The sequence below is a fragment of the Topomyia yanbarensis genome, chromosome 1 (genome assembly GCF_030247195.1).
Source record: "Topomyia yanbarensis strain Yona2022 chromosome 1, ASM3024719v1, whole genome shotgun sequence".
NCBI classification, from domain to species: Eukaryota; Metazoa; Arthropoda; class Insecta; order Diptera; family Culicidae; genus Topomyia; species Topomyia yanbarensis.
The window spans coordinates 175455309-175468077 of record NC_080670.1 but is presented as its reverse complement, the minus strand read 5'-3'; the positions used below and the strand labels follow the sequence as shown (position 1 = coordinate 175468077).

Below are 12769 nucleotides of genomic sequence, written 5' to 3'. Positions count from 1 at the left end.
GTGGCTTTGTTGTAATCTACCATGTCACAAGAGCGAAGACGTTTAGTGTTGCATTAATTTTAATTTGGAATAAAGTTTCAGTAGTGAATGAATTCATCAAAATTTAAATAAAGCAGATTGCAACTAGAGTGCTACAGCGTAAATATGCCCCATCAGAAGTTCAACAAGTTTATGTGAACGGATTAACTTCTATTCTCGGTTCCGTGTTACAGATTGTGCATATATGAAAAAGAAGCAAGTAATCTGATGCTGTACAATTCAATATCACAAAGTTTAGTGCTGGATCCGGCACCTCAAATGGTACAGGTACAGCAGTGTTAATTAAAACATTCACTTACCGATGTTGGTAGCAGCCGAAAATGTTGAGAAATGCCTGCCGGAAGCGACGGTTCATGAAGCAATAGGTAATTGGATTGCAACAGGAGCTGATGTATGCCATCAGCTGTACCAGAGCGATCCCATTACTGCTGACATATTTGTAGACGAAGGCTGGCGAGTAGAGGTATACCTGCGGAAAATAAACCTAGATTAAACGTTTGTTGTTTTTCTGAAGTACAAATTAACACTGCAAATACTTTTCCCTTCCTCCTTTCTACCATGGGGAGTGTTTAGGTGTTGAACAAATTTTCTCGTTCCTGGTATTGAAATGTTGTTTTAAGGTGTGATACATTCTTTTTTCGAGATTTCCGTTTAGTGCACGGAAAAATAAAACAACCCACCGAATAAGTTCTTTTAACTTAAATTTAGATAGTTTTGAGTTTTGCGTCGCTTCGCACTTATTAATGTTGTCAAAAACAAATAGAGAGATTCGACTCAGTCGAGGTCTTCCATGGAATAGGGTACTTTTGAGTTGTTTGAAGTATACTCAACATTAGGTAGATTTTAACTTAAATTTAAGTATGTTTAACTCAAGGTTGAGTATAAAAACCTCTCAATCAGTTGTGATTTTTGTCGTGGTCAAAGGGAAACTACCTTCTACACGGTTTACCTAATTTTACCTTATTCCACGATACCCCGAGATTGAGTCAAAAGAGCTCAACTTTTGGTAGTTTTTCATATTCATGTATATAATTAAACCCAAGTAACAATTGAGGTTTTATAGCACGCTACTAGGGAAGTTTCTCACAACCCTACTAATGGGTATCATGGTTCTAGGCATTTGTATAAAATGTCATGGATTGCGTTTCGATTTCGTCTCATCAGTATCTGCCACTGACGTAACACCAGATTTATGCCGAAATGTCCCTTTTATAGTGTTTACTTACCTGCTTTTTTTGAAAAACAAGTTCTTTCTTTTATAATGGCTAGATCGTAGACAACGGGTTTTCCAACCAAAGATAATTCAACAAAATGGCGACGATGTTTTCAGCAGCTTTATGCAGAAAATATTCGATTTTCTTCCATAATAAAATCTCTTTGTTCACGAACTTGCTATTATCGTATTGACTTATTGAAATGTGTCAGGCTTTCAGAATTTAATCCTGTTATAAATGAACTGAAACTGTTGTTCAAGGTTTTTATGGCTCAATAAAGTGAATAAATATAAACAATAATAGTAATAAACACATTTTTTAAAACTCGAAATAGTTGTGATTTTTTGGGTTTTCTTTAGTTCTTTAGTACAACAGTGACCTCACTGATTGGCCAAAAAAATCCAATATTTCGAAACGATTTTTCAAGAAAGCATTTGCCATTTTTGGCCTCATAAAGTGCAACCTACCCCCTTAATACAAGCATTTGCCGGAATCTATTTTATGGATTTTATGCTTTGATCGAAATGTTTATGAGAAACCTTCAGCCTGGGCTGGCTTTCCGCACGCATCGTTAGATTCGCAAACAACGAACGCAATCCTGTTTGGCAACACATCAGAAGCGGGTAATAATTTATGTATTGTGGAAGTAAACACAATCACAAAACAAGTGCGTGTTTTGGTGCTTACGGGCAAATATGTGTGGAAATACTGTCCCATAGAGCTTTGTTTTTCTTTCGTCGCCTTTGATGCCGTCTTTGAGAGAACATTCTATTTTACGACTCGATTCTGTCGGAAATGGGATGTTCTTATGTTTTATTCCTATCCTATTGATAACGAAATTGTGGGCAAAATGATATTTCACTTTCGCTTTTATGGCATTTGTTGACTATTGTTGGAGTGAGGGATTCCATTCTAAATGGCATTTTTCCATTAATTGACCTCGATTTCGCTGAAATTTGGCGCGGCTGATATATTACAGTAAAGATGGCATTTTATGCTATCGGAAAATGAAAATCTTCGTGTGCCTTAATTTCGCCGATTTTGGGAAGCATTCTTAATAGTATTTCTAATGTTCATAATTTTAGCGGAGAGAGAGAGAGTCGAAGGCCATTTCAAGCGTTAAGGTTGTCACATGGAAATCTGTTCTCTGTGATTTCCGTCTCAAATCCTGGCATATTTGAAGTCAGATCAAATTTGTTCCGAGAGAAGGAAACTTTACGGTCGTATTTTTAATTGATCCCCTTTGCCCTTCTTATCTGTCAAAAAAGGCACTACACGTTGATCCTACGCGACACTTTACAAGGAAAGATCTTTTACTGGCAGCACTGTTTTAGCGGAGTTCGAGCTGACGAATTGCAGTAAGTTGAGTTCTACAGGTAATAGAACAATGTATGAAACTTATGTGGTTTTTGTTTGAGGCGAAACTGAGTCAGTTCCTAACCCCAACTGCTGTCAAAATATATGAACTGACAGCGGTTGGGGTTAGAACCTGACTCAGTTTCAGGTTCAAGCGAAATCGCCATTAATATGTTCTACAGTTCGGAGAGATTGTTTACATGGGCTTCGAATCTTTTTGATTCGAACAAATTATCTGACAAGAGACACTAAGACAAGCGTTTCAAACTTTGACGCCTAGACTGCAACGTTCTTGTTCAGGCTGAGACTAGCAGCATCAAAACAGCAGGGTCAGATTAATGGTTTCAGAAAAAATTCTGTCCGCTGAAAGGTCGCGATAAAAAAATTAACCAATATTTTCGTTGGAATTAGGATGAATCGGCTTTCCGTGTATTTGTTTTGCACTGACTTGCAATAACAAAAAGTATTGTTTTTGTTTCTTTTGTGGCTCGAAAAGTAAAGAAACTATAAGAAATGTAAAAATTCGTTTTAAAAGTGTGTGTCACAAGGGAAGAAAAAGGACACTAGTTTGATATTTAGTTTGAGTAAAGATTCATGGCCCGCCATCGTTTTCTTCGCTGCTGGAAGCAGTCTCACTTTGCTTAAAAAGCGATATGAAAGCTGGCGAGTGTGAATGACCGGACACCAGTTTACCATCATTATCATAACACAAGATTGCACCAAAAAGGAGGAAGTTTATGTTTGTGGCTGTGACACTGTGTGTTGTTTTGATCCGATTGGCGGTAAAAGTAGTTAATTTATTACAACAGCCTAGGGAATCGTTAGTCGAGTAACAGGCAAGCATGTGGCGTGCGGTTTCACAGAATTGGACCTGGGACAAGGATCAACTTTTGGGGGCGGGGAGATCTGAAAGTTTGGCCGGCTTTGTGAAATAAATCAGGATAAACCATAAATCAAGTCAAAACAATCTAGTAATGTTCAGCCGTAAATGAGCAAAAATTCTGGCTAGTGAAAATTAGTATTCCGGCTCCAGTGGCACAACTGATTCTAACTAGAGTCGGTTGTGTCTCTGGAGCCGGAATACAAACTTGAACCAGCCAACATTTCGGCTCATTTTTGGGCGAACTTAAATAGAAAGTGTGCCATTTCCAGGTAAGCATTAATTTATTGTTCGAAAGTCAACAAGATATGTCATTGAAGATTCAGAGTTCCCATTTAAAAACATACACATTGAACTTTTTATGAAGAATTCCCGCGTCTGCATGCCCGCTCACAAAGTTGAGATCGACTGTGTGGTCACCGAGGCCGTGCTCGAGGAATTTGAAGCATGCCCTTAAAAGACGCGCGAAGAAACTCTTTTGCAGAAGTAGAGTTAAAATGGGGTCAAATGGTATGGGGGTACAATAGGTATAGGGCATCATCTTGTGTGAATTAGATACACGGTAGATAACATCGTTGACGATTGTCATTTCGGCTGTTACCGTGGATGAGCTGTATTCCCAAGTAGCCAATAAGCATTATAATGTAGCCTAATATCTGCTTTAGATCCACATATAGGGCAGTCTTTAAGAGCAGTGAAGCCCTAAATACTGATATAATGCTGGTATTATGCCAGAAAAAGCGAAATATAGTGCTACTACTGTGCAGAGATTGACAGCACGTTTTTGCAGTACTTATGCTATTATATAGCACCAGAGCACAAATGTCAAATTCGCAAGCCTAATATTGGCACTACTAATGCTATCAGAAAGCTTCAAATGGCTGTAATTTTCCGTCATGGTTTTAAAACCGTTTCTTATGTTTCCTTTCGGTATGACAAGCAAAAAGGAAAAAATTAAAATCAAATATTCTTTTTAAAACCGTAATTGACACTCTTCTAATGCATTGTAATGAATATCCTTAATGGGTTTTCGTTCTCATGTGATATGAATGTTTTACGAAAATTACCTTTAGTAAGTCTCGAACCGAGGTACCTTGCCTTGTCCTTCACGGTAAGTGCGCTGCGTTTGCTGTCTCTGGACTATATTGCATATGTTCGATTGAAATGAAATATGCCGAGTATAATCTTCAAGAAGAGTTGCATAACGAATAAACCGACAGCATCACAATAGCATTATATCGGCTTTGTATTTGCTCTATAATGGCACTAAATGCACATGTAAAGCTTACATGCTTTAAAGATCCTTGAAGCATGTACGCGTTATATCAGCTTTATATGCGCATATAGAGCAAGCGATATTGCTATATTTCGGCTGCGCATTTATAAATTATTGATGCTAATATAGAGGTTTATTGCATTGTTAATGCTGTAATGGAGTTTCAATGCAACATTAGTGCAAATGTATAGCCAATATAGTGCAATGGCTGAATGCTTATGGCTACTTGGATTAGTTACGGCCTCGTTTATTTAAATTTTTTTTCGTTTTGTTCCGGAAAACGCATTGTCTTTCGTTCTCAGTACAGTATATTTAATCAATGTAAAAATGTGAAGTGGGTTTTTTTCTTACGTCAAAATTAATGCTGAATACGAGTTTTGTGTTGGTTTTCCAATATTTTTGTTTTTGAAAAATACGGACATCAACATGAAACATACGCTTGTGGGCACTATAGGTCACTACTAATCGTCTCACAGCTAAGCAACCACGTGAGCCGGAATGAACAACTTCAGTACCACAGTCTGGCAACGACGAGGATACACCGAAGAAGTCACTCGCATGCATAGGCGTGCGCAGCCTTTTCCATTAGGGGGGGCTAACAGCTTAAAAACTTTCAGTTATGGTAAGCCTTCATTATCAGTTTGATTTCTGGTAGAGGTTGTAATACAGCTATTTTATTTTGTTATTGAAATTTGCGTTGTTTCATTGATTTCGTAAATCTAGAAACTGGTTTTCAAAAAATTACAACCAAAGTATTTTTGTGTTTTATTATCATCCCATTTTAATAAGGCTGTAAAATTAACATTAAATATTTTCAATATCCTCGAAAAAAATTTTTGTGGTTTTTAGCGCAAAAGAATCCTCACGTTTTTTGCAATATGATTTTTTTTTTGAAGTTTATAACATTGATCAATCCCAGATAACTCGTAAACTTGTAATTTTTTTTTCGAATGCAGTTTCGATCCATTATTATAAACCTTCAATGTTATGCAATCCCGATTTTATTAACTTTTTGTACCCGATTTTATCAACCTCCCGTCGTATTCTTATTATAGTGGCTATTCGTCAAATCTGGCAAAAAGTTGAGAGAAACCCGGTGATAACTAATTATCCACTGGACGCTTTTCAGGTAATTGATGATGTCTAACTCGGTTCATATTGTTGGTTGTTATGACAATCGGAGTCTTACGGCCATAACTGCACATTTGCATTTGCACAAACTTGTCTGCAACAATAATTTTATACTTCTTGGGATCATCTCTGTGATCTTTGGTAACATAAAGCTTCTGTCCCGGAAGCTGTTTATAGTCAAATTTGACACGCATTTAATCATTCTTTTAGATTCATTTATTGAATTTGTTCAGATCCAGATCATATATCTTTCAGCCTCGCGATGTTGGCCATAATGTTTTGCTTTATGTTCCAGTTTGATTGCTTGATAGCCCTATACTTGAAGAAAACTTCTAATGCCCAAAGTCCTGGATTAGCTTTGAAAGCCTTCATGAAGTTCTGACGCAGTTTCCGGTACTGCTTCGACGTTACATTACTTGAAATCTGTTTGTACTGCTCATATAGAGCTTTGGCCATTGTGATCATCATTCTCGGGTTTTCATTTCTTTTGTGCAGAATTAATTGTCTCTTTTTTCCATCACGTGACAATTAATGAAAACATTACCTTTTTAAAAATGTTTGCTCGAGATCCTAAGAGAAAGACATTGTAAGCAAATTGCATTCAAAAGCTTCCAAAATCGAACACTGTACCAAATAAGAGGAAGCATAACGATTCTACATTCGCAGAACTTCAAATGTTTCTAACTTGGACTTTTTTGTAAATTTTTAGAATAATGTTGGGAAAATACGAACTATTTTAATTTTAACAGGCTGCATGCTATTAAGTTACCTAGCTTCAGTTAATATAAGACCAATTAAGTTTTTCTTGAAAATTAAAAACTCATGAATGTTTCAATGAAAAGAAATAAGATCAATAAAAAAATACTATGAGCTGAAATCGAAGGGAGGAAAAATTCATAAAAAATCATTGTGAGATATAAAAAAAAACAAAAATAAGTTTTTCTTAATGTTTCAAAGGTTTTCTTCCATTTAATTCCACTATGTTTCAAATGGAAGAAAACCTTTGAAACATTACGTACATTCCACTAAGACCTCCGTTCGCGTATATATTGTGAAGTTTTTCTTCTTAATTTGCATAATCAGATCAAAATAATTAAGGAATATAGTATTTCTCTTTCTATCTCACCAAGATTTGGTAATGGATTACAGCCACTGGACGTAATTTATAGTGCATTGAAAATCTGGATGGCCTTTGCTGGCGGTCAATGGATTTCTAATATAAATATATTTGTTATATATGATCTTCACCAAAAAAATATTTTTTCAATTTACAAAAAAAAATCTTATCCATAGCATTGGGAACATTTCTAATGGATTTAGGAGAAAAATAGTGAGTGAGAAAAATCAGAAAATATAAAATCGTCTTTCTGTAGGAAAAAAATAATAAAACCTAAGCATGCGTGTAAAATCCGTAGGGGAATTATGGTTAAAACCGACACCTTAAGCTTAACACTTTTTCTAAGTTGCCACCAAACCAATAAAATTATAATTTTAATGCACAATTCTTCTTCAGAAAATTCTTAACAAGGCCAAATTTTTTCAGCGCTTCGAAAAATTAATTTCATTAAAAATTATTGGTTGTAAAACTTGGAAAACAAAGTGACTTTTTGTATGCACTGCGGGTAAAACCGACACCCTATAGGGGTAAGATCGACACCCCCTTTAATTTATTTTCCACTGTATTAAAATCTTTATCTTTATTAAAAATTAGATATATGCGTGATTAATAAAGTGTGCGTATGTATGATGCAAATATTTGCTTTTTATTGCTTCATCATGTAGTGAGGGGAAGAAAGTTCGAAAGCGTAGTACTATAAATAAGAGTATTTTATGCTATAGGATTATTTATTGATATGAGTATTTCCAAATAATCCTTGCGCACATCATTGCAACCTCCAGTGTCATTTTATTTCGTAAGAGAAGATTTGCAAGCGTTCTACGTTCTGCTAATTTGATTCATTCACTTATAAGTGACACACACACTTCTTAGTAAAACTATCTTTTTCAGATTTGATTTTTCGGACTCTGATCATCAGCGATCTATTGGGGTATACATAATATCATTGTCTCATTGTGATAAAGTTCGTCTATGACAAACCAAGAGAACACTAGAAATTCGGTTTGATGACCTTTTTGCAGAAATAGCAAAAGCTTCTATAGAATCAGATAAGCAAAAATTCCAATTTTTGATTTTTAAAGAGACTTATCACAAATAAACACAATAAAAGTATTTCTGTGTATTTCAGCTATTACTATAGTTTGCTAATAGTATAATTGAAGTGTCACAAAGATCCCCAGCCTTTTGTAATGAATCGCAAGTAAACACAACCATCTTAACAGTGTGTCGGTTTTACCCTAACCAAAGGGTGTCGGTTTTACCCCAACAGCGTACATTTTTTAATAAAAGCAATTAAAAATATTGAATTTCTCAAACTCATCTTCAATGCACCCAGTTGATCATAGGAAAGGCCGATAATAATAAGTACTGAAATTTGTGGTGATTTGAAAAGCTTTTGTTCGGTTAAAACCTTAAAATCTACCAACGAAATTTTACATCCATACGAGTATGAACGCTGCTGTCGTATGTTTTGTTTATTTTTATGACATTCGGCGCACCAACGTAAATCCAATTTTTCTTCAAATGCTCTACATAAACGTACTAATAATAATGTATCATTATGAAATGAATAAAAAATTGATTTCTAGGAAAAGTTGTGGGGTGTCGGTTTTACCCACAGTGTCGGTTTTTCCCACAATTCCCCTACAGCTCGTTGTTCGTGCTTCAGGACCATTTACCATTATCTTTTCTTCAGCTTAGTATTTAGTAGAAAATATTTAGTAGCAATTTGAAAGAATTTATATCATCTTCGACTGATCTGTGTTCGACGCTAATTTCGAATTCTTTCATGAAGCCAAGAAGCATGTGATTATGGCTTCGTTTTTTCGTACACTGTATCGTATTGTATTTTCGAGTGCATCTCCATGCTTCAATTTGTCTTTTAATCTAATTACGCAAGTAGTATTGTTTTTTTTCTTCTAATATATTTGATAACGCGTTTTTGTTCTAATATATTATTCTAATATATTTGACAATACGTTAGCACAACTGAGCCGTGGATCTTTCGTATTTTTACAAGATGTAAAAATAAAAAAATAACGTTACAGCCTGTCCGTCGGGTCTTGTTGACGCAGTTGCAAATCATTCTTCATCGGTATTTGATTCCTTATTGGTGGTGTTAGTTGTTGGTTTGGAAACATGTGGTGTAATCGTTGTTACTTCGATGTTGGTAATGGCAGTTGGTTTAGCGGTACTGGGCACGATCGTTGTTGAGCTGATGTTTGTTACTGCCCGGTCCGCAGTCGTTGGTTTACCAACCGGTTGTGGTTTAGCATACGACGACTGTATACCGGCTTTGGTCGTAGCAGGTGGAATTTTCTTAGCAGTCTCTGCGCAAGGCTTTCCATGGTGTAGCGGCTGATCACAATATTGGCATGTAGGAATTTGCCCTGGGTACGTGACTAGGGTACGTTGAGAATATTCAACCCCGTGAGGTGATTTGCATGTGAAGGTCATGTAGGAGGGAATAGGTTTTGTCGGACGCACCACCACCACACGAACGCCGTGCGCAGTCCTGGGAAGAAGACTATTCACCTCTCCATATTAGTTGTTTGATAGTGGAGGAACTAGTAGGGGGATTATGGTTAAAACCGACACCTTAAGCTTAACACTTTTTCTGAGTTGCCACAAAACCAATAAAATTATAATTTTTATGCAAAATTCTTCTTCAGAAAATTCTTAACAAGGCCTATTTTTTTCAGCGCTTCAAAAAATTTCATTGAAAATTATTGGTTGTAAAACTTGGAAAACAAAATGACGTTTTGTATGCACTGCGGGTAAAACCGACACTCTATAGGGGTAAGATCGACACCCCCTTTAATTTATTTTCCCTCCTCTTTTTTGAAATCTTTCTCTTTTTTAAAAATGAGATATATGCGCGATTAATAAAGTGTGAGTACGTATGATGCAAATATGTGCTTTTTATAGCTTCATCATGTAGTGACGAGAAGAATGTTCGAAAGCGTAGTACTATAAATAAGATTATTTTAATCTATAGGATTATTTCTTGATATGGGTATTTCCAAATAATCCTTACGCACATCATTGCAACCTTCAGTGTCATTTTATTTTGCAAGAGAAGATTTGCAAGCGTTTTTCGTTCTGCTAATCGGATTCATTCACTTATAAGTGACACACACACTTCTTAGTAAAACTATCTTTTTCAGACTTTAATTTTGCGGGACTCAGATCATCAACGATCTACTGGGGGTATACATAAGATCATTGTCTCATTGTGATAAAGTTCGTCTATGACAAACCAAGAGAACACTAGAAATTCGGTTTGATGGGCTTTTTGCAGAAATAGCAAAAGCTTCGATAGAAACAGATAAGCAAAAATTCCAATTTTTGATTTTTAAAGAGTAAGACACAATAAAAGTATTTCTGCTATTACTATAGTGTGCTAATAGTGGAATTGAAGTGTCACAAATATCCCCAGCATTTTGTAATGAATCGCAAGTATACACAACCCAAGTAACAATTGAAGTTTTATAGCACGCTACAAGTGCAATCTAAGTTTTATCAGTGGCTATAAAACTATCGTAAAACCACAATTGTTACAAGGGAACCATCTTAACAGCGTGTCGGTTTTACCCCAACAGCGCACATTTTTTTATAAAAGCAATTAAAAATATTGAATTTCTCAAACTCGTCTTCAATGCACCTAGTTCATCATAGAAAAGGTCGATAATAATAGGTACTGAAAAATGAGGTGATTTGAAAAGCTTTTGTTTGGTTAAAACCTTAAAATCTACCAACAAAATTTAACATCCAGACGAGTATGAACGCTGCTGTCGTATGTTTTGTTTATTTTTATGACATTCGGCGTACTTACGTAAATCCGATTTTTCTTCAAATGCTCTACATAAACGTACTAATAATAAAGTGTCATTATGAAATGAATAAAAATTTGATTTATAGTAAAAGTTGTGGGGTGTCGGTTTTACCCATAGTGTCGGGTTTTCCCACAATTCCTCTACGTGGTGCCAGGTCAGCTTTATTTCAATACTGTCAACATCTATATACTCTATATAATGTCATTACATTCGACAACATATTTCAAGTTGTTCTGAGAAGCGAATGATTCTGCTTGACTAATGTTTTTGAACATAATCAGTACCGCATGACGTAAATGGTGGAATTGAACCGCATTAACTTCTGCTACGTTGAGCTTCTTGTTCACATTTGCTCCACTTCAAGAATTGATGGTCTTATCGGACATTTCGTGTAGTCAACAGCAACAGAGTTTGCCCGCAACGGGATACAAACTAGCTTTGCATTGTCGCTCATTGTTTGTTCACGTTTCACTCACTAGGTAGGTATCATTTTTTTTCTTTAACAAAAAAAAACCAGACGGTGCGCGGTTAAATTCTATTACTCGCCCTGCTATAGCATCGGAGCGATTTCTTGCTTCTGAACTGAGCGAGATGAGTAACCGGACTGTGAAGTAGTATTGTCATAAGGCAATGTTCCGTCGTTTGTCTTCTCGTAGCACGCTGTGGTAATCACTGACAAAATATTCTGTCAATGGGCGTTGTTTGCTAAACTGAAAACGGAAGAGTAGCTTATAAGAGCTATATTGAGGCGCGTCTCCATAATTATCACAATCGAGCATGTAGATAAGCCATATGAGTCCATCCAACCATTCGTGCCGTTTTCAACTCCTGAATATCATTTTACACCGACTCAGACAGCCTACTCCGTAATTCTCAAGCCTTATACACCCCTGTCATGATTTCAGCGACTTTCAGCTCACTACATTGTTCCGATAGTCTTGGAACTTTTGCACTGATCGCATTATGAAGCTGCTGCTACGTTGTGATCAGGCAATCTCTTGTTGGTCGTTGCTAGAAACTTTTTGTCCTAAAGGCGGAATTTTATATCTCATGCTTTCAATGAAATAAGAAATTTATGCATATATTTTTTGGTATTCAATATTTTACTATGTTCAATAATATATTTTTTCAGTTTTCTAAAGTATTCACCGGAATCTATTCAGATGTTTCAGAATTTTTTTCTGTAGATGAAATTCAACTAAAAATACAATAAAATAACATAAAACATAAAATCGTTTTTTCAAAGATACGCACCAAAAACCTATTTTCATGTTCCTCATTCGTATAATGAAGAGATCTTGCTCATTTTCCTTTTCCATTTAACGACATTAAATTAGGTAGAGACTACTTAGTAGGGAAAGTTATGAAAATGTAGAGCCATAGTACAAAAGTGAGAGCGAGGATTTGAAATATATAGATAGGAAAACAAGAAGTGATAGGGTCATTAGGAACAGGCTTAAAATCTTCCGGACTAACCTTTTATCTTCTGCTGGTAGGAGTCGAACTAGGCAGAGTTACTACGAATTGCTCAAATATACCAACATGTTTCACGGCAACAGCAGAGTCGTCCCTCTTTACCATGAGAACCGACAGCTGTCCTATCTGAATATTCCAAATGCTTTCATGGCTAAATATAACTTTTCTTACATAGTTATCTGTAGTTAAATTAATGTCATTAAAAGGAAAAAGATAGAACTAGAATAAATTGTTATCCAATCAAATAACATCTATATAATTCCAAAAGTGTTTCAAAGATTATATTACTCTTAAATTTTAGAAGAAAGATTCTCTTGTTATTGCTTTTCATGTAATACTTCCAGGAATCGCCATATATGTGTTTAACGACTGCATTAATCATTTACAATAAAAAGTTTATAAATTTTAGTCAAAGCAAAAAATGAAATTGATCACCAGCTCTCT

General features: G+C 35.6%; 1 protein-coding gene across 1 annotated transcript in view; it reads right to left on the bottom strand.

The window, feature by feature from the left end:
* The window catches only part of LOC131681948 (octopamine receptor 2-like), a 121370-nt gene that overhangs the window by 16115 nt on the left and 92486 nt on the right, over nt 1-12769 (bottom strand). The window contains exon 8 of the mRNA XM_058963061.1: nt 339-508. Coding sequence (XP_058819044.1) covers nt 339-508 — 170 coding nt within the window. The remainder of the gene's footprint in view (nt 1-338; nt 509-12769) is intronic.